Below are 25,692 nucleotides of genomic sequence, written 5' to 3'. Positions count from 1 at the left end.
TGTGTGTGTGTGTGTGTGTGTTCACAGGCAAGTAATTGCGCCAGTGCAAATTAATGGTGGTTTCCGAAAAATCTCTTAGTACCATCACCAGTGCAGTACAGGGTCGTTCTTTATTGCAGCTCGGACGTGGCACTTGAAAACCTTGAAAACAGAATGCCTAGAGTCACAATTTGTAGTACTGAATAATTTATCAATGTAGAATGTTCTGTAAGAGCTCCCTACTAACACAAATTAAATAGGAGAAAAATAGTTTGGCTGGGCGAATTTTTATTACGAAACGCTTGAATTGGCATGGAATCATAAAACAGTCAGCAATACAAAAACAGCACCTTGCATATGACTCGTCGGCAAGCCACGGTGAAAGAACTCGTGCAATCTTCTAATACCTTCATGCTGAACCTCCTTTACTAGCGATATCTTAGGGTAAATATTTATGGCCATACACCGAAGAAAAAATGAGACCCGTCCCCTTTTATTAGCGTTTCGTGAAATAATGCATATAGCAACACACTAAGGATGAAAGCCAAAAGTTTGCATATATTTTATTTAGCCACCTTATTATGACAAGTGTCAAAGAAAACCTGCAAGTCAATCCAAACGTCAACCTTTATTTTTGCAGATTCCAGAAAGTATAGGAAAAGCTTCAGAAGGGTGGTCAGTTGGGCTTGTTAGTACGTACACAGAGTTATTCGAAACATTGCCTAAATTGGAACACATCGTAGATACGTGATGTGTGTTCTCTTTTCTGTCGCTGTGTATGCGCTGTTTGGAAAACTATATGAATACCATTTGATGGCTGTATTTGCCTCGGTTTCATGAAATATCACTCACTCTTAGTTTTGGTGAACGGTACACCCAGACGCAAATCCATAATTAGGAATTTGGTGCTCCTTAGGGCCGAGTGAAGGTGCTTTGGTGTCGAAGAATCTATTGAGCACATCTAGCACCTCTAGTGTGACTGCCCGATTTACCCGCACCATGGGCGATACCTCGGTCTTTTTACAACTCACCTAGGTAAAAGCCCTTTCAATGACAAGAAGCTATAGATAGTACGGAAGTGCACATTACAGTTTCTAAGAGCAACACAAGTGCTTTCTTAAAGATACCGGACAAAATACAGAGCTTTTAGGCCGAGTGAAACGCTCATTTTACTTTTTTTCCTACAGTTACAACTACTGTTACCTTTTACTAGTGCAGATCAGCTCATCAGGCTCAGCCCTTTAGATTCCTTGCTTTTGTTTATCCTTAACCTCTCTTTTTTTTTCGCGTAACACTAAAGCTCTTCTGCTTCACTTGTGCGTTATGGTGGACTCTTATTGAAACAAAAAGTTGTAATGAATCAAAATGCTTTGCATCTTAAAGGTAGTATTGGCAGCCTTCGCACTTGTAAATGAGACTGTTCCTTATATGATGAATGGATTTCAAGTGACCCTCAGTTTTGTTCGCCTACTCTTTTTTCGCAAGGCTTTTCTATACGCACATTAAAAAAAAACACAATTGTTTTTTTTTCCCTGGAAACCCAGCGCGAATCGCAAATAATGACACAATAAAAAGCTGCAAGATTTGTAGCATTGCCAAGCCATTTTTTACTTTACGAAACTGGTAAAGTTACACATATGAGCCAAACCGGCATGAGTTAATCATTACAGTTGCCCGTCCTTCCCAGCAGGAAGAAAATGTTTGGGAAGGCAGGCTGCGCTTTGATAACACGTGTTCACGTATATGGGGTCAAGATTCTACATTATACAAGGGGCAGAGTTTTACCAGAGTGGTGCCGCCTCGCCCATCCCCGCCTGTCCATATCTGCCTAGTCCGAAGAAAAACAAGCTGGATAATAGATGCTAAAATGACAAGGAAGCAATGATGTACAGACGGGTCCACTGTTAAAGGAAACACTTGTGTGCACGGCATGTTTACTTTTCACTCTCCTGCAATAGAACAGTGCCTTAGATTTGCACAAGACTGCTGGTGATTCACAGTTATTACTCATTTTGAGAGACTATGCTGTGCATGAAAATTGTTACTTTATCAACTTGCTGTTAGAGAGCCGGCAGTACGAACGGCGCTCATCGTGGTGTTCCTTTTAACAGTGGACCGTACTGTACATCTCATATCGACTGGCCTTTGTTCACCAGCTCAGCGCGAGCAATAGTGGAAAGCAAACACTTCATGAAATGCAAAACCGGTGGCCCTCTGCCCCCATTTTCCTCAAAGCATTCACGGTCATAACTCTGCACTTCAAAAATGACGTGACAGGTTCGCTTTAGTAAAGTGTGGGGCTCACTTGGCACTTCCTTTGCATGATAACGGAGTGTGGGAACGCCGCCTATAACTGCACGTATAACAATGTGCTGACTTTTTTTTTTCACTCGCGTTCACATCTGTTTGGAAATCGCTTCCACGGGTGTCGGAAACAGCCCCGTATTATTGACGTAAACCTATCAGCAAAATTGCTTCTCTTGCTGGAACACATTGACATCGCTCATTTATACTTTACCACCTTATACCGTTATTGAGACGCTAATCTGCAACGGCTGCTGACATGGCACTTGTTATCAGAGTATATATGATAACTTTAGTAAGCTCCTTTATTAAACGCTTCCATAACGAATTACAAGGTTATTGTTCAAGTGACACTTGGCAATTTATTCAAGCAAAGCAGAAATGTTACCTGTACAGAACAGTTATTTAAGTAGCAACAAGTGTGACCGACTCAGCGTGTAAAATCATCGGGTAAAGTGTAACACACAGCGAATCATCTTAACATATGAAAGTGGACAGCCATCACCACAGCAGAGTAGCAGCCCTATGGTTTCTTTCCGAGTACGTAGACCTGTTTGCCTCGTCGGCAGTCGCAGTAGGGGCAAGCCCCTGGTCTCAACACGCGCCGGCAGCGTAGGCCACAGTAAATGGACGGGCATGCGCGTGGACAGTGGCAACGCCGGCAGCCATCCGCCTCAACGACCATCTGGCAGTCGCTTTCCTGGCTAAATCCCTGGCAAGTGGTCACTTCTTTCTCCTCGTCGTAGTCTTCATGCTCACCCGGGCTGCATTGCTCTGCGTAAGGATTACATAGCGTTGGGTCGGAAGGGAACACACACGGGCTGTTGTCGCTCTGTTGCAATGCATTGCATTGTCACGCGTACGTTGTTCACGAAAGGAAGCCACATTTGCTTCCCAGTGGCACACTATTACCGTTGTCTCATTTTATTAGGTCGACAGATTTGTACGCCTCTTGAGCGGAAACGATCAGCATCGTCAAAGCTGTCCTCATCACGAATGCCCTAAATGATCATTACGGTAGTGATGACGATAAGCGATTCAATTCAATTCAATTCAATTTTATTTACCAGAAAACAATCTGAAGGGACACCTGAGCAAAAAGCTGTCGTAGCAGCTTGACGAAGGACCAGGGTACTTTACATGGCAATAGCACATATATGACACATCTCAACAAGTGTTTTTACATGGTATTCACATCAAAAGCCTTATACATACAGATCAGCATATATCACACGCACACATAAAATGTCACAATGACACTTCGTACAACAATGAAGGGTAATGCGTTATTATAAGGATAAAAAGTGGTCGCGCAGATGTTTTTTTGTTTAATGCGGTTGTGTGTTTGCACCGATTGAGTATGGTTGGAATATTATATTTGTTATTTCAAACATGATAACCTAATGAGATGTTTTTAGTGTGTATGATGACCATGTTATGACGATGGTGGAGTTTATAGTGATTACCCGACAACCACGCCGGGTATCTTTCGCATTCGAGTCGTGTTGAGCGAATGCCTGAAAGACTTCGTAGGTATTGAAATGGACCTGCAGTGTGTCAAATGTGGCTGATTCCTAATGCTCTAAGTTTAAAGCAAGACAACAACGAGAGGGCGCAATCATCGTAATAATAATTTAATGTGGGTATTTTGTTAGTATATACTGGGTGTTTCTTCTTAGAAATACAGTTTTTCTTCTTAGAAATACAGTAAGGGTATTGTGACATGTTTTCGGGCGCTTAAACCCACCCTATTGAAAATCCTGGGTTGGTGGATGCTAGAATCGTTGGTGGATATGGTGGAATAGTGCATATGGTGGAAATATTAGTGGATATGGTGGAAACTGTAGTGGGCATAATGGCTGATGGTGGCGAGAGTGGAAAAAATTGTGGCAGGTGGTGGTGGTGTGGGCGAGCCAATGATGGTGACGGTGGAAAATGCTGGTTGATGACGGCTAGAGTGAAAAAAATGGTGGCAGATGGTGGTAGTGGTGGTGGTGAGCCAATGGTGGAGACGGTGGAAAATGCCGGCTCATGGTGGCGAGGCAAAACGTGTTTTGTGAAAGACTTGGTGAGCAAGGTGGATGACGGTGGCATGATGAAAAGCACATGACAGTATGTGAAATCACTTATTTGTAGTGTTTCATTCTTGAATGCGCAGAGATATATGTTTTCGGTCAAAAGAAACCACCGCTGCTCATTATGCTTTTTAGTACGTTTTTTTTTATTTCTGTGGTGTCAACAACGCTTCAATTTTCGTGGAGCATCGTATATGCGGCTGGGAATATGTTTACATTTCGCGCACGTACTTACATCAGTTTGACATCCGCGATGTGTTTCTTTGTTGTGATGTTTAGAATACTAGAGTTGCCACTGTGATCAGGACAATAAATGTTTTCTATCGGCGAGCAGTTGTCGACAAATAAATGGGCTCCAGTTCGCAATTGCCCCTTTCAATGTTAGACCAGCACACAGCGGTCACTTGATGTCGCCACGCAAGAAACGCAACTCTGGTAATTCTTCCACACACTATTGTTTGAGCCATCCCTTTAAGTTAACAAACTGCGTGCGAATATGCATATCTTTCACTTTCGGCATGCATCGAGAGGAAACCCAGCGAATTTGACTTTCCGCCCTTCTGTTCTATCACCATGATTTCCACCAAAGGTAGTCATACCGATCGAGCCCGTACAAGTGTTATCGGCACTTCTGTCTTTCAGAATACACAATTTTGACAAGTAAAAATGTAAATACAGCACAGCTGTAGCATCATTTACCCTAAATGAAGCCTTTTTTATTGTGTACGGTGTCCGCGCACGAAGCGACAAACATCGTTGCGACGCGCATGCAGCACTTTCACCAAAGGTACTCCTCGCCTCACTGACAGCCACCGGTCGCACTCGCCGACGCTTCGCTAGCTCTTATGCGAGAACATAGACACGCCAATTCGTATGCTTACTGAACCAATATGATAGCATGATGTTTCTGGCACACTGAATTCGTTTTCGACTAGCCGTTATGTAGCTGTTCCTAGCGACAAAGCAACAGCAGTGCGCTGGCACGACTACGGTGTGCGTTGCGCGAAAAAACATCAAAATCAATTGTGTTGGCTTATCTATCGAATGAGCATAGAAGCGTCATAAAGCCTGAACTGATATAGCCCTTTGGAAGTAGCAAGAAACGGATAATGAACTTGGCAGTAACCGCCGATAAACTCTACCTGCTCCACAGTCCACCGAGTTGTTTTTTTTTTCATTGCGGTTGTAAATTATAACAAAAACATAGCGCTGTTGCCATTATCGCAGTGGCAATCGTTGCAGGCAGCAGTTGTTCGTGTTTATGAAATGTGAAAATCTTAGTAGCAGGTGCAGATCTCGTCCCACCCAAGTAAACGACAAACAGAACTGAAGTTAAACAGTGATTCTGTGGGTTGAATACTTCTTTAACACTCACACCACCGTCTGTCGGCGTGGCGCAGTGGTCAGTGTACTCATTTCATAATTCGGAGGTGCCAGGTTTGATCCCACGCTAGCGCTCCTTTTATTTCTATGGGTGCTTGATACAGTTCTCTATAAAATTATTTTTATTATTTATTAGCGGCAGCTCGTCACGGTGGTTCTGACGCTGGTTCGCGCTCCAGCATTGCCGGCTGGAGCGCACCATCCGCCATCCGCTCCACCATACGCCACCATACACCATCTGCCACCATTTCCACCGCCATAATCTACCAAAATAGTGGATGGTAGAATCCACCATCCCTATGGTGGACGTTTTTTAAATAGGCAGGTATCAATCAATCTATCAATAAATCAATCAGGGTATTCTCGGTTGCTCCGACGCACTCTATGTCGAAGCGCAAATACTTTGCTGTTTCAAATGTCACGTTAATGCAAATAATAAAGAAGTATTACTGAAACGCCTTTTAAATTATTCACTTCAGCGTAGTTGTTCAGGTTATAATGTTGTAGGGCATTAAATGAATCACAAATGTTGACCGCAATTCCCATGTTTATCAGTGAATTACAAATGGACACCTAAACTAATCACCCCCGTTGTGCACTAAAGCGACGACTCCGTTTCGTCAAACCTGAACTACTGGTGACGAGGCAGTGACATAGTTATAATGAAGGCGCGTCACGGCGATACCTTATGAGAAAAGTGGCAAGTCATAACACTTGCGAAAGCACATCACCTAACGTTCTTGAGTTTCGTATTCGTACTCATCTAATTCATTGTATTTGCATGCAGGAAAACCGCAATATCAACTTTTTCTTTGTTCATGAAGCATAATGCTCAAGGCCAGCCACTGTGGCACTTTTTTGTACACATGCAAAATAGTTTTTGGTGAGTACTTATAGTATGAAAAATAAGTAAGTAAGCGTCGCACATCGCATGCAGTAAAGTAAATAAGCCGTCCACTTCAGTATTTCATACTCCTTGCCTATGTCGCAGAGAATACTCTTCTTCGCCAAACCTAGGTTCGTGTTTATTTCTTTACCATGTGTACTTTTGTTCTGACGTGAAAAGGAGCCACGTGTTCTGCGTGCCGGCAACCATCAGTTCTGATATCGCTCAGAAAATTTGACGATAAACCTCAAGAAATGCGTGCAACTTTCGCGATTTTCAAGATGGTTGTATTCTCTAAACTGGCACGTGCTACAACTTATTAACATATTTTACTGTTTTTTGAGTGAGTAACTAAAAATATAATGTCCAAGTTCTTGTTATTTAGTTAGTTCAGTGTCGTTTTAGTTGCGGGAAAGTAGTTCGCCTTGACATACAATTTGTGGGGGAAAATTATATAATTGAGATTGCCACAATAATTTTGTTAAAAGTCTGTTTGTATCAAAAACATCTTGTAGACACCAGAGAACCCCAAGAAAGACGCAAACATATGTGGTGTCACCATAAACAGTTTTGTGCCACCTTTTGGAAAGGACTATGTTTCGTTTGTGTATAGCGGAGAAGGCATGCTGGCATGCTGGCGTGAATACGCAAAACTATGGCAGTGCGAATATTTTTAACTTTTCCCAGGTAACGAAATTGTGATAACGGTGTTTCCACACCTGAGAATGTTTTCAAAGCAACACGTACTGTCAGGAGTAGGAGACAGATGCCGCTCAGGAATGGGGCTTTGTAGTGGCATGTGCTTTGAAGAATGGCTTTGTACAAAGGCTTCCACTGTTAAACAGAATGCCTGATCAACAAGTAAAGCAATCTTGCCTGTATGTATAAAACTATCCTGCATACGGCGTACTAAATTAGATTCTCAAATATCAAACAATAATCTACACTTCAACCGGATCTTCTTAAAGGTTGTTGAGATATGTTTTAATGATTTTTTTAAATTCAGGTCTTGGAAGGACACAAAAACCACTTTTGCTTATAACTTATGTGTCCAGGGGGACCCAAGTTGAACCAATAATTGTCTCTGTCACATGCCTGATTAAGGAAGATTTATTATTTATTTTTGGAGATTGGAGCGAGCACGCAAGTTTGCGTAGAAGTCTTCGAAGCAGTCGCATATATACACATTTCCACTAGGAAAATTCAAACATGCCAATCCACCGAGGTATGCCGCTGGAAATAATTATTGCGTATTACGTGTTTACGCGTGGAACAGTCAGTAGTGCCGCAAAGCTCCTCCACGATGTGCTGTGGCAGTGGTGTGCGTCATCTCATCTGACAACGGTATAAAGGCCCAGGCAGAGATAATAAAGGTTGACCTTTTACTACCGGCTGGGGTTAGCAAGCAATGACTGTTCCTCACATCGCGGAAGAACACTGCGCCGATCCTCACCGCCTGGCATGCGTAGGCAAGAATACCGGAACTTAACGGTGGAGCGGGATATCTCGAAGAACAGATATGTTAGAACTCTTCCAAGTGGAACGTGACTGCATCTAAGAAAATTTACTTGCGTCAATAACTAAAAATAATCAGTAAATCTTAGTTAACAGGGTGGATGAGATCAATAGCTGTCTCACGTCGTGCATCCCTGGATGCCTCAGTTCTATTCAAGAATAATTTTCCTATTCTCATTGGAAAATATTAAGGTACGTAAAGCATAATTTTTAACAGCCTGTATATTGCATGTAAAATTTTAAGGCAGGGGTTGGCGAACTTCGTCTCATGGGGGAGTACTATGCGCCTAAATTAACATCGTCAGAGCGCCCTTCTTTTCTAAATTTATATCTAGAGGCTGACATGGTAGTGGGAACTTAAAATGGGGTTAAATTAGAAGGAAAGAGGATTGCCTTCGTTTGACAATGTTACCCATTTTAGCCTTATAACGACTGCAGCTTCTTTCTTAACACCCTGCCCCACTCTCCCAATTTGCCGTCCGACACCCATACACTGTCGACTTCATTCAACTCAGTGTACCGCTTCGAAATCCTGCCAACCCCTGCTTTAAAGCTATTCAGTTTCGTAAGAGTAACTTTTCTAAGTACATGCATTCGCATTTACAGAAGCATCAGTCATTAGAGCTGGAAATAAAAAAGACCATCGGGTGATGGAACTTGAAGTTTGAAAGAAAAGAGAAATTCATCACTCACTTGGTGGAGCAGCCAAGCTGCACTTGGCGACCAGAATTAATAAGATAAAAGAAGTTGCAAACTTCGCGGCCATGTCCAATCTTACACGTGCTCTTGGGGCAGGTGCTACAGTAGGAGAAAGAAAAAGTATGCAATCAAAACAGTTATATTCTAATAGGGCTGCGTTCTGACGCTTTTAAGCTTCATTTTATTGAAGGTCAATGTCTCCACCCTATTTCTCCTCCTCCCGAAAAAAGAAGAACCGAGAAAAATTCAATCCCTGGAAAGGTCCCGTTGGCCCGCTAAATACGCTGAATGGAGTTTCAAGGGAAATGGATAAACGTAAGTTTTATAGCTCACATTTGTTGCTTTCCCAACAATAATCAAAGATTTTTTACTTTAAACTGCGAAAACTTCCACGGGCTTCGTATAAGAAAAATTTTGAATAACGTACGTTGTATTGTTCATGATTTGCGCAGGGCTCAGAAGAGAAGTGCTTGTCAGACGAAAGTGGTCTAAGTAAAAAAAAAGAAAAAAAAGTATTAGACGGCTCTGTGCCTGCATGCAGCGGCATTGGTGCCTTCAGTGCCGCAAAAAAATAAGTAACAGCTTTGCAGGTAGAAAATCTGCTACATTTTACCAGCCTTTACTCTCGAATATTGTTTAACTACAATTTACCACCTGTTCAATATTCTTTCTTCAGTGAGTGTTTTGATAAAGGTGCCACGTGAGGTGGTCTAGTGGTTAAGGCACTCGGCTGCTGACCCGCAAGTCCCCGATTGACTCCCAGCTACGGCGGCTGCATTTTCGATGGAGGCAAAAAATGCCTTAGGCCCGTGTTCTCAGATTTGGGTGCAAGTGAAAGAACCCCAAATGGTTGAAATTTCCGGAGCACTCAACTACGGCATCTCTCATAATCATATGGTGCTTTTGAGAAGTTAAACCCCACATATCAATAATGTTTCTGCAGAGGTGTTCAGAAAAGAGAGACGTCATAAAGTGTACTGTAAACCCAATCACCTTGTGCTGCCATGAAAAATAAATACCCCAGAGTCATAAGCAGGCCTTGCCCAAGAGAAAGAGAGACAGCAATAATCTTCGGTCCAGTGGTTTTCAGCCTCTAGTACCTCCTGGGCTCTGGCGGTGTTATTGAGGCAGCTGGACGGCCCAGAGTAGCATCTTTTGGACCCCATCTAAGCGTTACGGCCTAGCACGGCTCATCAATACCTGTTTTGTGAACTCCTGGAGACACTTCACGGACAGCCCGTACTGTGTGTATCAGATCAGACCCTTCTACACATAAGTGACCCTTCTCATCGTATCTGTCTCTAGGTCACTGAATTCTTGTCTAGTCCTGTTACCTAAATTATCTTGACTCATACCCGCAAGGGTATGAATACACTTGTGGTTGTGAAAATCCAAACTAATGGGTATGCCCAATGGGTATGAATACCAATGGGTATAAATACTCAAACCACAGTAAGTGGCTTACTTTCTAGGGTGGGAATTAGGATACCAAACACCCACCAATATATGAGCTGGGGGGAGAGGGGGGAGGGAGCAGTCTTGTTTTTAGGGTGCGAGGCATGAGTACATGTTCATGCTTCTTGTATATGCCCGTTGTTTTTGACAATATTTAAAATTTCAAGCACCTCCGAAGGTCTACTGGACACCACAATCATGTCCCCGACCAAAGTATAAATTAATACGAAATGATATGCAGTGCATTTTCATTTCTATCAATCTGTCGGTGTCCTTACTGATAGACAATTAACATAACGGAAAGGTTTTATGAACAGACAGCAACCTAAAGAAGACGAAGGGCGTGTCCGATACTTACGCTTTTCGTTATAAGTTTGCTTATGCCTCCTCCGTTTCTCCAACTTCCATAGCTGATTGGGAAACTTTCATGCCGTTAGCATCTTTTCGAGCAAGTGCCTAGACATTCTGGTTTTTTTTCAGTAATTGGGACCTCATTAGAACAAAAAAGTGATACCAGAAGCCAAATCTCATAGAAAGAGATTAGCCGGTCTTGAATTTGTGCTCTTTGAGGCTTTCCCATTGGGTAGTCTGCATTAATGGGACACTGCTAAATCCAGAAATTATTCATTGCGAATACGGCATTTGCAACATATCCTAACTTTTCAGGTGAAGCGTAAACGAAAATTTGGTTGTTTCATTCTTGTGACAGCACATAGGTTGTTTCACAGCTTGACTCAAGCTTTTACTCGGCGAAATCTAATATGTACAACAACTATTTCCACTCTGTTTTTACAAAAGATGACGGGAAAATTCCACAGCTTGCACACATGAATAATATTGGAATCATCCCTATAGATGTAGTTGATGAAGGAATATTTTCTCTTTTGCTCGACCTAGACGCCAAAAAATCTTCGGGACCAGATGACATCCCCAATCCCTTTCTTGAGCGATAGGCCGAATGGTGCAGCAAATACCTTGTTATGGTTTTCCGCAAATCTCTCGCCGTAGCAAAACTTCCAGACGACTGGAAAAAAGATGAAATAGCACCGATTCCCAAAGCAGGAAATAGCGATAATTCTTCAAACTTTAGGCCAATATCTTTAACTAGCACGTCATGCAAAATATTAGAACATAAAATTTTGAAACACTTAACCGTTTTTTTAGAAGATAAAGGCGATTTGTCATTTTGCCAGCACGGGTTTCGCAGCAGATTATCGACTGCCACGCAACTAACAGAAGTTGTTCATGATTTAGCATTATCTATTAACAACTGCACGCAAACGGATATCATACTATTAGACTTTGCTAAAGCGTTTGATTCCGTATTTCACAACAAATTAATTGCAAGACTTCGATGTATTATTGGAGGTGGAATATTGTTACGTGGAAAATAACAGTTGTCGGTCCGCAGCCACAACGCAGCTCACTCACAACGTCCACTTCTTTACTCTCAGTGCGAGGCACCTTACTTGGGTATGCCCCACTATGCCCTCTTTCAGTCAGACGAAATCACGTAACAATATTAACAAATTGGGTTAAGGACTTCTTAACTAATCGTTCACAATATGTCCTGTATGTCCAAGTACCATCAGAAAACTTGCCTGTTACGTCCGGAGTACCACAAGGCTCCGTTTTGGGGCCTTTGTTATTTCTTGTTTTAATTAACAATATCACAGACAGTATCTCTTGCACCATTAGGCTTTTTGCCGACGACTGCAATAATTACAAAGAAATTAACAGTCATTCAGATCACCTTGCACTAAGCGATTCTTTACACCATCTTTCCAACTGGTGCGACATGTGGCAAATGTCGATTAACCCCCAAAAAACAGTATGCATGACGATAACCCGAAAAAAAGAAGCTATCCAGTATGACTACTGCATTAAAGGCACCAGGCTTGAAAAAGTGAATGCGCACAAATATTTAGGCGTCACGATAACGTCAAGCTTCAGATGGGATGCGAACATTTCTAGCATTACTTCGGTTGCTCTGCGCAAGATTTTTGATCTTCGCAGATGCCTTCGGTTGACCCCTCACTCAACCAAGCTTTTAGCCTACACTACTTACGTAAGACCGGTATTAGAATATACTAACACAGTATGGTTTTCTTATACAGTCACTAACATTCAAAAGCTAGAAAATATACAGAGGAAGGCAGCAAGATTCATCTGCAACAAATATAAGCGCACTGATTCTCCTACAAATATGTTAGCAAGCTCTGGCCTCCAAACACTTGCGATTCGAGCAAAACAAGCGCGCCTTAAATTTCTTTTTCAGCTACTTCACAACCATTATAAAATTGACCCATTATTGTACATCCGTACGTCAGACTTCCGCGTTATTAGGCACAAACATTCACACACACTGAAAGAGTACTCTTACCGCAATGACACGTTCAAGCACTCTTTTTTTCCACTTGCCATAAGGGAATGGAACTGTTTGGATTCCTCCATAACTAGTGCGAAGTCGGTATCCGACTTTGCACTAAAATTAGAAAATATGTTCTCTTAATGCGGCAATACTCGCATTACCAGAAGCATTGCGCCACCAGTGAAAGCGTATTTGTGGAGTGTACAAGTGTTAACTGGAGTGTTTAGAAGTTTGCTATTTGTTTGCCTTTGTACCACTGCACTTCACGCAAAATTTCTCTTTTTTTTGGTGATGGTTTCTTTGTCTTCGCAGATGTAAACAATTTGTATATTTTTCGCTCGTATACTTTGTGATGACTGTCATTTTACTACATTCCTGTTTCTGTTTTCTGCGCTGGTAATGTACCACCTGCATGTACAATCTGTACGCCCACCTGCTATGGTGTCGGAATGAGACTGGCAGTATTGAAAATAAATAAATAAATAAATAAAATAAATTATGGAAAACATATAGGTAAATCTGACTGAAAATTTGAAGCGTCTAACAAACGTAACATTTCTCTAACAAGCGAGCTCATTTACTATTTTTAGATTTGTTTCTACCTAAAATTGTTAATACCTTTTTCTCGCTCGGCATATGTGAAGAGTCATCTGATAGCAATTATTGAAGATTTACGTTCCGAAACCAAGATATGTTTATAGGGCAAGCCGTAGGATCCGGAAAATATTTAACACCTGCGAATCTTTAGGGTTCACCTAAATTTAAGTACATGCGCCTGTTAAATTTTAGCTCTACCAAAATCTGGCCACAATGACCTGGATTTCATCCTGCGACCTTCGAGACAGCAATTGAGTGCCGTGACCACTAGACCACCATGGCGGCTGAGCTTTGCGTGCTCATACAAGAGTCAAAGAGCTTTGAAATTCTGTTTAGTTTTGGGCAAAATTTTGTCTAAAATTAGACTCTGTCCAATTCTAGGCAAATTCTGTCTAATATTTCATGAGTTGAATTTTTCGAACATCAAGAAAACTAAGAATTTTAGTTGGTTTACCTGTATGGTGTACTGACGCAAAAAAAAGCTACTCATTTTTGTTAGAGCGTGTGTGGCCCAGCCAAGAAAATTTTGAAAGTTATGTACTAAAGTAACAATAAAAATACTCGCAGTGAAACAAGAACAAAACAAATAAAGAGACATTTTGTGAGCTTACCCTTTGTGTCTGCTGGTGCCTCTTCGGAAGAATAATTCCTGCAGATGATTAGGCAGATATATATTCAATTCTACGGCGACTCCTACTCGCCACTTATATAAGTGTCCACGCGCAGTCCAGCTGCAATTTTTTTACTGTAGTGCTTACAAGGCAAGAACACCACTTGTGTGCTTTACAGTCGTGACAATGCAGAAGGTGCGCAGCAGACTGCTGACCGTCGCCGCCTTCACCTGATGCGAAGCACCTTCAAGGTACCCGCCTACGACGAAAACGCCGAGGCCACGAAGGGCAGTTTCGAACGCTAGCTGGCAGCACTCTAGCAAATACTACGCTGCTGGTGCCGACAGCTTGCCAGAAGCTACGGCATAAAACGGCTGTTCGACGAAACGTTCCCTGAATTCTGAGCAGTCTCCGTCTGAAAGCCCGAAGGGAAGCGTTCGTATGTTTTTTGACCGCAGGCGATTTCGTCACTTTCGCAGATGCCCTTTCGGGCAGAGTTCTGTGCAGCAGAGCAAACGCCTCATAAGTAGCTGCGCAATATTGGCATGGCATATGCAGGTGGAACACGTTGACCACTCAATCTTTTAATGCACTTTGTTGCTATAAAACGTTCAGGGATCAAGGCTTATGCACTGAAAGATGTCCACGTTAATTCTACAGTGGGCCACGCTGTTGCTGCAGGATGTCGACTATGGTTATGAGCCTGGTTTATTAGCTCTAACGTGTCGTTCGAACGTCCGCAATGCTGAATGGAAGTATTGGTCTTCTGTGCGATGCTTATGCTTTCTTTCTTTACCTGCAAATGCTGCCTGCGGCTCCACGCACGCACATGCTTGCTGAGAACGTAACTTGAGGCGGCTGTAGAGTTCGAGTACAATGAAGTCCCTTGACAGCGTTAATGTAGTGGTAGAACTTTTTATTTTATTTCTTTTCTGTGTGTGGGTGATGAATAGTGTCTGAGTCATCGGTATGTACGCCACCGAAGAGGCGAACGTGCTAGCAAGGGCAGCAGACAGACTCCATTTGTTTTCTTTCATACTATTCTAGACAGAGCCAATATCCTCCCGGAGCTACACCATTGGCTAGCACCCGAAGCGAGGAGTTACACATGAGTATGTTTGCCCGTGGATGTTTAGGAGAGTAGGCAAGAGGAGGATGTGCCACAATAATTCGATTAATAGACCTGCGCAGGAGGTGTGATCTCCACGTCGTTGGAAGTTGTGCTTCGCTGGTAGTTCCAGTTGCACGTGTAGCTTGAGACGCTACTGAATCTGTAGACTTTCGAGGTTTTTCGTAGGGCTCTTGCTCTTCTCGTCTCTAAGTTTTGACGTTTCTTGTTCTTTTTCTGAACTTTTTTATGTGATGTGGCACTTCACGAGATATGATGTGGAATGCCGGCTACACATTCTACATATCGTTCTTTTTATACTCGCAATTTGACTGTCCAACATTGAAATCCGGCACTACTGTTCGTTTAGCCAATGAGTATACAAAGGTCTCAAAAAGTATCATTGCTTGTTAACGCCGCCTGTAGACGATGTGTAGGACGCATCACAATCATGGAGTAACCTGTAAATTTCGCCACAGTACTCATCGAAGCTATACTTATACTGTGTGAGGTAGTACTGAATGATCAAGCGCGAATTAATTGGTCTAATTGTTCGCACGTAAGCACGGAAAGATTATGCTCCTATTATCAAAAAATTGGGAGGACACTCGACTCAGCCTTCAAAAGCATAACGTGACAGCGTAATCAGAGCCTATTCGCATCGCCTTATTAATGTATAGCCTGAACACCGCAACACCATGATACGATGCAAGGAACGTGTTAGGGCTGATAAATTGACCCTTTAACTGTTCTAGAATGTCTACTGCAACTACAGTGTGGAATTTCACACTGCGACATGTTTCTTTTTTTGCAAAAAAAAACCGTGAAGTGCCCACGAAGTATCAGTAATAAAGAAGCGCACCGGCGCAGCTGGCGCGTGTTATTGCTGTTGTGAATAACAAAAATTAGGTACAGCTCCTGCGTGTTTTGTGTGATGTTTTGCCCTTTAGACTAATAATTCGTTGTAGAATTCATGTATTTTGACAGCTCTTGTAAGTATTCACATCCGTGGCGTCACACTACGCCTTTTAATCACACTCCGCACTCCTCTTATATTCACGTCTCTTTTTATCTCATTGATTACGAGAACCAGCCAGGCTCAGCTGTTGAACATCTGCTTGCCATGCAGAAGTGCTGGTTTGCTTCCCCCTTGCGTGAAACATTTATTGCTTTAGTGGCACATATCTCAAGTTTCTGGTTATGAGCAAGTTTGGCGTTTCGCATACAACCAACAATGCGGACAATAAAATTTCAGCGAAACAGCCTCTTTAACATGCTAGCGTAGTATTTTTCTATTCGGTTCTTGCCTAAGAAGCCACTGTTTGGCTCATACTACAGACTCACGTTCATATCCTAATTATCTCTCCGCAACCCGGTAGCGAAGCATACCCAACCAGAACAAGAACGAGCTATGCTATCGCATAAAAGCATGGTATAGATGAGGCACCCCTCTTCGATGCGAAAAAGAGACACCAAATGAACTGTCAATAGATAAAAAACTGGTCTATTTTTAAAAATTTGTTCTGGCAGAATTATAAAGTGCCCCATTAGCCTCAGGTAACTCCCTACGTTTCCCCTAATCTCCAAGCAAGCGTTTTCTATAGCTTTATAAATAGTTCTTTTAGGGGCGAAGCTTCTTATGGCGTGGCTTGTGCGTCCCTCGTAGAACGTAACCACCAGTAGCACATACCCGAAATAGGTATAACATTTGATCTCCAAGGTGGTGCCGGTGAGAGAATTCTTCTGTGCGTTGTTTAACAATAAAAAATAGTGCTCAATGTACATGCCAATGACTGCAAATGGGGAATGAGAGACAGGAGCATTCGGCTTTTAGTCAACGCGCACGCTGCAATCCCCATTAGCAGCCATTGGCATGTACACTGAGCACTATCGGACAAGAAAGGGTTGCTACATTATACTCACTGGGTGTAACCTCCTTAGTTTTAGAAAGGTTTAGCGAGCGTTGAGCCGCAGGGCCATGAATACAATGAACTAGTATATACCATGAATGAATTCGAGGTGGTTAAAGGGGGGAAGCAGATACGAAGCGCAAACCGTAAGAAATTAAAAGCTGAATCCTCCTGTCTCCCATTTCACATTAGCAGCCACTGGCATGTACATTGAGCACTATCTGACAGGAAAAGGTTGCTACGTTATACTCGCTGGGCGTAACCTCCTTGGTTTTAGAAAGGTTTAGCGAGCATTGGGCCGCAGTGCCATGAACACAGTGAACTAGTATAAACCATGAACTCAAGGTGGTTGAATGTGGGAAGTAGACCCGCAGCACAAGCCGTACGAAAGTGTGCGTGTGCCACCTCTCGTTTAGTCCTTGGAGTGTCCACTGAATGGCGGTGATTCTATATGGGGAATATATGATAAAAAGATGCGAGATGGTGGGGCATGGAATGTTGAATAGATGGACGAACGGACACACAGACAGATGCATGGATGGACGCATGAACGGACGCAGGGGCGGATGCATGAACGAACGCAGGGACGGGCGCACGAACAGACGCATGTACGGTCACACGGACGGACGCATAGACGGACGAATGCTTCTCCCCACTTTCCATCCTTCACTCCGTGAATATGCTGCCATTTTTTTCTGTTTGAAGCATTTTCGAATAAAATGATGTCTTTCGTAAGAAATCGTACACCACTCTAGCAGTTTCAGTTCACCTACGTGCTACTCAGCCAGTTTTGAGTATTACATGACACCAAACACGAAGAAATGAAGCAGCTTGTGATGATCAAACGTACACGAAGGTTTCGCATTGTGAGGAATTGTTACTTTACCGTGCTGCAGTTATAATGATTGCAAAGTAAGCCAACTACCTAACATCATTGTGAGCAATAGTGACTTTACCGTGCTGTAGTTATAATGATCGCAAAGTAAGCCAAGTACCGAAGATATAAAAGAACCGTTTATTGCTTATTGTCCGTGAAATGTATCATGTAATTTGTTCTAATCATTTACATATTTTTGCGACCAGTGTGTTTGAAATTTTCTATTCAACGAGGAGGTGCTGCTTCATAGTGGTTGTACCATACTTTTTGTACCAACTGAATTTCACCTGGTTGGCATCTCACCAAATTGGCTTAATGAAAGAGTTTTAAATGCTCACTGCAAAAAGTGAATAAAGGGACGTCTGTAGAACTTACACGGATGATTATTTTCTTGAGTAAGGCTTTTAGCGTAACTTTATGGACTTTTTTCTTAGCACTTACAGACAACGTTACACGTTGGCTAAAAAATACACGCACAGCAACCCTGCATCTTGGACAGAGTACTGAAGTAATGAAGGCATGGAAACGTTGTAATAATTGATGTTAGACTGTCCGGAAAAAGAGATATATGAAGCAGGAATAAGCGCCAGGAGGCCAAAATATCTATCACTTCATTTTGGATCACGTTTTCTTTCAGCTACATTTGCAAAGCATTCAGAAGTGCCAACTTTATTTTAAGGATTTCTGTTTTCATCAGAGGGAGCTGATCGCCGAAGCGTTTAATTTCAACATTGGAGTTGCAAGACTGTGTTATCACGTCTTTCTGCCATAATTAAGTTTCGACAGCCCAGTCGTATTGTACAACTCTCCTGTAAATAACAATGCTACGTTCAAAGTGTTGAAAAGCATACGTATTCGTTTCGAACTTTATATGGCGGTTTTTCTTTTATAATTGTCACAAGACATGTGCAGCAACGCATTTATTAAGATGTTCCTCAAATGATGAAGGGTGATTTGTTCTTGGCCGTGAGATAACTTGCCATGGGAAAAAAATTGCTCATTATGGCTCAATTTCGAGAACGTGAAACTGGCAATCCTGAAAAAAAAGGTTCGCAATTATTAAAACGCAATCAATGTTCTCCTAAGGTATTAGTATTGTACAGCACACAATTTGTTGGAAGCCACCGATGCAAGTACTTCATGGTTGTTCTACAAAGCTTTGGAGGCAGTTTGAGAAGTTCACATGACATAACCCAAAATAAAACCATATTCCAACTAACTGACATCGTTCACGTACATATCGATATATTTGAAAGTGGTGGAAACTCACCAGTGATTTCTTGAATACAGCCAAGTCATGATTGTCAACGCCCGCTGAATTCTGTAAGATTAAAAGTTGAATAAATAGTATGTGTCCTATAATGTAGTGACCGGCCGTTTAGTCACGATGGTCTTATTAAGCAATATCACGCATCATAAACATAACTGAAATCATGGGGGTCCGCAGGTGCCTTCATGAGGGAAGGTAATGTCTTGCAGCACTTGGTCATAGCATAGAGGATATTTCGGCAGTTTACTTTGATAATAAACAAAATTTTAAACTACTCTTCCTCCCAGGTAGCAAGAAATAAAATAATTGCTTCACCTTCAGAGGATTAGCAACTGTACACAACAGCACTGAATCATTCTGCGCCATTCTTTACCGAATATTTCTTTCACTGTAACGGCATTTTTGGTAACACTTTACCGTTTGAATCTACAAAGCTGCTTGGAACAATTTATGCATTATGACATCCGGTAAATCATGTTGCTTTCTGGTTCCATTTCCATTTACGAACTAGATGTCACGTTTAATAAAAATTGTCTTAAACTGAAACATTTTGCAATGCGCCAAAAACACTGACACTTGTTAGTGCACATAGTCTGGGTCAGATCCTTAACGGAAATGTACAAGCATGAAAATCATTCAACTGGATTCCTTCTAAAAAAACACCAGGTTTTTTTTGTCTTTTACTCTGCACAAGACATTTAATTTTTAAATATGACGTTTGAAGTGAAGCACTTACCAATGAATAGTCTGAACTTAACATATCCGCCCAGCATCTGTAAAACTGCCACAGAAAATACATTATCACACAAATAGAACTTTTGGAGGTTGAAACCGTTTTTCTATTGAGCTTAGCCTAGGAAGTAGTATTCATAACTAGTTTTTTTCTTGTTTTTTTATGGGGGGGGGGGTAGGAGTACTTACCAATCTGTTAAACTGCTTGTCCGCGCATCTGTGCACGTGCAGTTCGGAGACGGACATCTGGGGTGCTATCTTACGTGCGCAATACTCCTCGTACCTCTTGCTGAATTCCGAAAGCTGAAAAATTAAAATTTGCCCGAGTTAAAAGAAAAGTCTTTGGAAGAAATTTCCTAAAATTTATCATTCGCTCACAGACGCCTGAAGTGGTATGACAGCAAGCTTTCTTTAAGGGAACACCGAAGAGTAAAACAATTTTTTTCTACTTTTAAATGACTACTTTACATTTACAAAATCACTGCTTGCCTCGGGAAGACGCACGGTAAGTGCGAAAATGGGCCGAAATAAATTACCGGTGTTGGCACCACCTCAAAATTTCTGTCAGCAAAAATAAAATATATGCATTGACCTTCGGCGGAGGGGGTGGGGGTTCTATAGAGTTAACAGTTCACGCAATCTCATCAAAGCACGAGAACTAAGCTATTAAATCTGCGATCGCACATGTAGAAATTTCGACGAGGAAATAAAATATAGATTGTTCGCTTTGATTTTTTCCTGTACTTCTCTTGTAACCTCTGGTGGTGAAAATAATGACATTAGAGTTCCAATAGTGCAATTTAACAATCTAGCCTGATTCATTGTTCCACTATAGCTACCTTTAACCAAAGCCAGGTTAGCAAATATACCGTTACGATTATTCATTGAACCAAGAGAAACGTGACGAATATAATTCTAGACAGTGTGAAAATATTACTGCAAATTAAAACAGCCACAGCTTTACTAACTTCTCTTAAAATTCGACTAACAACAGTGGATGAATTTTTTGTCAGGCAACTCGTATTTAGTATGCTTACCTGTGAAATTCATGGAAGAATGTCGTTGACCAACTTAAAACTTTGTCCTAATCAATGGCATCAGAATGTATTTAGTAGGAGTATTTAGTGTCAATCAATGCAGTACAACGTTTCAAGTGAACTGTCATACACTTTTTTGTACAGTGTACTTGCCAAAAGCGCAAATATTGTTGGTGTTGCAAGAGCCAGCCAAATATATAAAAGGAGGTTTTCAATACTGGAGCATAAAAGAACCTGTGCTTGCGCTCATTAACCTGGCTGAGAAGTAATGAACCAACACTCTGTAACAGTTGAGATCTTCATTGCCTTCACAGAGCAAAAACGTTAAACTCTAGCACATACATGCGTATTACCCATCAACCCAGGCTGTGTAGATACCAAGTTTGCTTATTATAAAAATTGAAAAAAAAATGTGGTATGAAGACAGTGATATGCGGACCGCAAGCAAGATGTTCGCGTCCCGCATCTGGCTCGTGGGCCGCTTCTTTGAGACACCTGCCTTATCTGAAGAGAGTAACTCGAAGTAAACTGCCATATTGAAAAATCATAGAATCTATACGAAGTTAATGATGATGAATGAGCGAAGCAGTGTGATCAATTGGAGTTACCGTAAATAAACCGTGACATGGACCACTCATGCAGGTTATTGAGTGAAGCTGTGGTGCTGAGTTACTACCGTGTCTATTGGTCATAAATGAAGTGTAGTGTTGTGGACTGTTTTGTGGTTCGTGAAATGTAAAGCCAATGATTCTTTTATTGAATCTACTCTGAAGTTGGCAAAGAGAAAGTTTATGCATGGTTTCCTGGTGGTTGTCGGTCGTTTCCAGACAAACAAAATGCAACATGGAGAGCATCACCCCTTACCGTGTTTAACGTTCACTCTCATTCATGGCAGAAGGAAAATGTTCCTTGGTCATCATCGTCATCGGGTACCTTCAACGTGCTAACGTTCTTATTCATCATCGTGAACAGGGTCCTCGTCATGGCGTATAGTGGGTACCTTGTATGTGCTGTGCATGTGCTAATGAGCTTATTGTTCATCGTAATCAGCCTCATCGTCATAGCGTATAATTGTATACATTGTACAATGCATAACAGACAAGCCTATACCCTAAGGTGCTTCACCCCTTAAGCAATCCTCCTTCCCTCTCCCAACACAACTTACAAGTCAATAAACCCTATATTCTTACTAACAGACTGGCGATCATCTTTCAGTTAAGTCACGTTCTTCGTGAGATTCTTGTCTGCTCACCCGAAGGTCGTGAATTTCATCCCCGCCACCACATTTAGGTGCAGATGAAAATCTTGACGACCATGTACTGCGTGTTGTCAGTGCACGTTAAAGTATGCCAGATGGTCGAAATTTCTTGAGCCCTTCAATACGGTGTCTCTCATATTCTTATCATCGTTTATAGGCGTCAGAATACGAATTTAATTATTATTTTCTTATTATCATTATATATATTGTCCTTCATACCGTGTTGAACGCTTCATTGCTACTGAGCTCCGGGCCGTGACAATTCCGAAGTTCCTCTGTAAGGTGCGCTGCAAGAGGTAGTATAGATGCATCAGTTGATCAGCCACCAACAATTGTTTTAACTTTCTCAATCAGCAACAAGTTTTATTCCACTTTTACGGGAAGTCGATCCGTGAATGATTAAGCGATCTTGTATAAAACGTATACTGATGGTTGTTGTTCACTTCAAGAATATTGCGAACACACCTAGAAAATACACTACAATATCAACTAGGGTTGGCAATCACAACACACGAAATCAGAAGCGCCAAAAGGCAGGCATGGAACAGTCCACTTCAGCAAAATCATAGTTTCGTAGGCAACATGTCTTAACGGCTGATTTATGGGGATTATTTTACTTTTGCTCCGCTTTTCTCAGACAGTAAAGTCAGATACTAGGGCACTTACTAAGTGCATTAAATAAAATTGCATGTAAGCTGATCATAGTCTTATATTCATTACACACATAAATAACTAATGTATGCATTGAGTAATGCCAGCACACATAAAATTCGCTTTAGCTTCCAAATGCACGGATCGATTGTAAAATTTCTAAACACAATGTATGTTTGGGAGGGACACCAAACTAGTTTAGAAGAACCGATATACCCGGCTAAGGACGATATATTATTTTGATACAATTGGCGCAATGCAAACGACATGGAAACACGTCATACCAAGTAAATTATTTCAGCTGCGAAAACTCACCGTGATAAGGACACAGCGGTATTTGTGCTGTCGCAACGAGGGCGACGGCGCTCAGGATTGCCTGGGGCAGTAACAACTGCATCACTGAAGCAAGCGACGGAAGTTTAGAGGTGCAGTTAAAGAAGCCGTCCGCCGCAGTTGTGGGAGGCGTAGAAGTAGTTGTCTTTCACTGAGTTAACGTTTGCAGAGTGGTGGCGCCGGCTGAGTGCTCGCATCTGCGTGGTTCATCGAGCAGGGGGGCGTTTCATAGGTAACCCGATGCTTTCCCCGCTAAATGAGACCGCAGAGAGGCGGTGTGGGGGCACGTTGAATGTGCATTGAATGTTTTTGCAGGTTGGTCAAATGCTGACGGATAATAATTGGTCTTCTGTATATGTGAAGACGATAATTTGCGGCCACTAGAAGTACGGAACGTGAACATCAATCTAGAGAGGTGTGAGATCAGGAGGTTGATAAGCAAAAGATCAATTCAGTATGAAACAAAGAGAAACAAATTAGTAGATCCAACGTTCAGTGGGAATCGATGACAGGCGAAGCACGGATAAGGAATTTTGATAGATAACATTAAAATCTGCACAACGTCACGGGGCGGGTAAACGTAGTACAACATTAACACAACTAGAAATGTTACGCACACTCACGTATCTAGATAAGGCGCTAGTATGTTGTTACAGTCATGTCACGACAGCCGTACTAATGTTGCTTGTCTTGATTCGCATTTTAAGACCTGTAATACATGTTCGCAATACAGTGATGTCACTCGATGCCAATTAAGGTGTATATCAAGCTAGCTAACCGGCTGCAAAGGCACCATGAGCGAATCTTGTAAATTATCCCGTACATGACTACCAAGTCATGATCATCTGTTTGCGCTTGGCATTTGTGTTCGTCGTTCATTGCCACCACGTCATGCAAAATTTGCTAAACGCGAAGCTGGCAAAACGGCCACGAGCGCGCTATGAGCGTAGCATGAAGTGATGTTTTACATGACACGCATGTCAAGATGATTATCATGGTTTTACGTGTCATTTACCTTCGTCGTCTATTTACGTCACGTAATACCAAATTTGGTGTATGTAAAGCTAGCAAAACGGCCACAAGTGCACTATGAACTTGGCATGCTGTTATGTTTCAGTATCATGTTTGGGTTCATATGGTGTTTTTGGGACGTTAAAGCCGACATATCAATCAAGTACCATGTTGGGTCGTGTTTCACCAATGATCTCGCACATTAAATACGGGGATAAGCCTTGTTGCGCATCATTTTCTTTTTCTGCAGCATAATTTTAGGGCCTACCGTTCTGCTCTCCTTGTCTATTTTAGTAATCTTGAATTGCAATTCAACCCCGATTCACTCAGCAATGCAATGCCGTCGGTGAAGCGCAGCTTGGTAAGGGACCCTCTATCAACTTGTATTTTTAACTCTTCCAATTTTAGGCCTCTAAAAACGACCACGTGGTAAGAAATTCGGAAGACCTTACGTACCTTGCGAATCGCTGTTCTGCGAAGCAACCGCGTGTTAGGTGAGTGTGGTGTAATTTTTTTATCGGGCGAAACGACACAAAGTGGCGCTTAAGATACGTACAAATTCACGCATAGGCTTACGTTAAAAAGCCACATATGATTTTACAAACAGTTGTTTACAGTTGCGTAATGATGCCAACAGCAACATGTATACTACCTTCACCAGAATTGGTAAGCTAATATCAAACGCTGCAGTGCTAGTGAGCCCAGTAGCCCTGAATGATGCTACATAAATCCACTTCAGCGAATGGTACCTGACTAGGATTGACGCTAACCCGATGTTACGGTGGCATCGTAGCAATAGGTGTTGCCACGCGCGTTTGTTTCAGTTTCGTGGTATTTGGTTTACGCCCACAAATGCTGTCTGCAATGCTCGGCACAGACCAAGCTTCAGTGTTCCAGAACCTTCACGATCGTGGTGGATTGTTTTTTGAAGGTTGCGCGCGAGACAAGATTACTGAAGCTTGTTCCAGAGAAAGCGTGACCACCATTGATGAGTCAGGAATGTTGGACGTGTAATGTATAAAATAAGGCACATCCCAACGGTGATAAGTTGGTCGACGGCCGACGCTCCTTTTGCTGCTAGTAGTGCCAGTTTGTATTGTTGTATTCTGACTTTCCATTTATTGGCCGTGACTTCGGCCTAATGAAGTCTCGTCTTAAATATACAGCTTACTGCTATTGTAAAGTCATAACCTTGGGACAATGTGTAGTGTTTAGAAAATTTGATAGACCCCTCTCCCTCTCCCAGTCCTCAAACCACACTTGAAAATTCGTGAACATTGTGGTCTTGCGCAAAATAGTTCTAGGACCTGGCATGGCTCTGAAATACTTGATTTCCAAATTCCGGCTGAGACCTTGAAATTTATTTTTTACATTCATCTGGTCAACGCTGCCGATGTTAGATTTTATTTTTTTTCTTAACACTCGAGCACTAAAAAAAAGAAACGACAGGCCTTCGCGGTAGGCGCAGCACAGTCGTAGTGGAAGCTAGAAGAGTGGCCTTTCAGATCCTTTTTAACACACTCATTGGGTAACTACTGCAAGCACACTTGCTTGGTACCCACTAGGGAATCAATAATAAACTTTTGGGTAGTAGGCCGGCATTCGCTATGCTACTTTTCATCATTCTTCT

General features: G+C 42.0%; 2 protein-coding genes across 3 annotated transcripts; both read right to left on the bottom strand.

The window, feature by feature from the left end:
- Positions 1 to 247: 247 nt before the first annotated feature.
- LOC142765389 (uncharacterized) lies at positions 248 to 14,596 on the bottom strand. Of its 2 annotated transcripts, XM_075866283.1 has the most exons (5): positions 13,876 to 14,596; positions 9,269 to 9,329; positions 8,836 to 8,940; positions 7,375 to 7,461; positions 248 to 3,057 (listed from the first exon to the last, which is right to left on the bottom strand). In XM_075866283.1, exons 3-5 carry the CDS (start codon positions 8,906 to 8,908, stop codon positions 2,807 to 2,809), a joined length of 411 nt encoding a protein of 136 aa, XP_075722398.1. In that variant the 5' UTR covers positions 8,909 to 8,940; positions 9,269 to 9,329; positions 13,876 to 14,596; the 3' UTR covers positions 248 to 2,806. The 2 variants fall into 2 exon arrangements, with proteins under 2 accessions (XP_075722398.1, XP_075722397.1); XM_075866282.1 differs by lacking the exon at positions 9,269 to 9,329 and having other exon boundaries at positions 13,876 to 14,570.
- Positions 14,597 to 18,675: 4,079 nt separating this feature from the next.
- LOC119167441 (uncharacterized) lies at positions 18,676 to 23,243 on the bottom strand. Its single transcript, XM_075865376.1, has 6 exons — positions 23,034 to 23,243; positions 22,287 to 22,354; positions 19,962 to 20,075; positions 19,777 to 19,821; positions 19,041 to 19,091; positions 18,676 to 18,806 (listed from the first exon to the last, which is right to left on the bottom strand). The coding sequence occupies exons 1-6, from the start codon at positions 23,113 to 23,115 to the stop codon at positions 18,771 to 18,773; spliced, it is 396 nt and encodes a 131-aa protein (XP_075721491.1). The 5' UTR covers positions 23,116 to 23,243; the 3' UTR covers positions 18,676 to 18,770.
- Positions 23,244 to 25,692: the final 2,449 nt, after the last annotated feature.

This window comes from Rhipicephalus microplus, chromosome 6 (genome assembly GCF_043290135.1).
Source record: "Rhipicephalus microplus isolate Deutch F79 chromosome 6, USDA_Rmic, whole genome shotgun sequence".
NCBI classification, from domain to species: Eukaryota; Metazoa; Arthropoda; class Arachnida; order Ixodida; family Ixodidae; genus Rhipicephalus; species Rhipicephalus microplus.
This window is presented reverse-complemented; position numbering and strand designations above follow the sequence as displayed.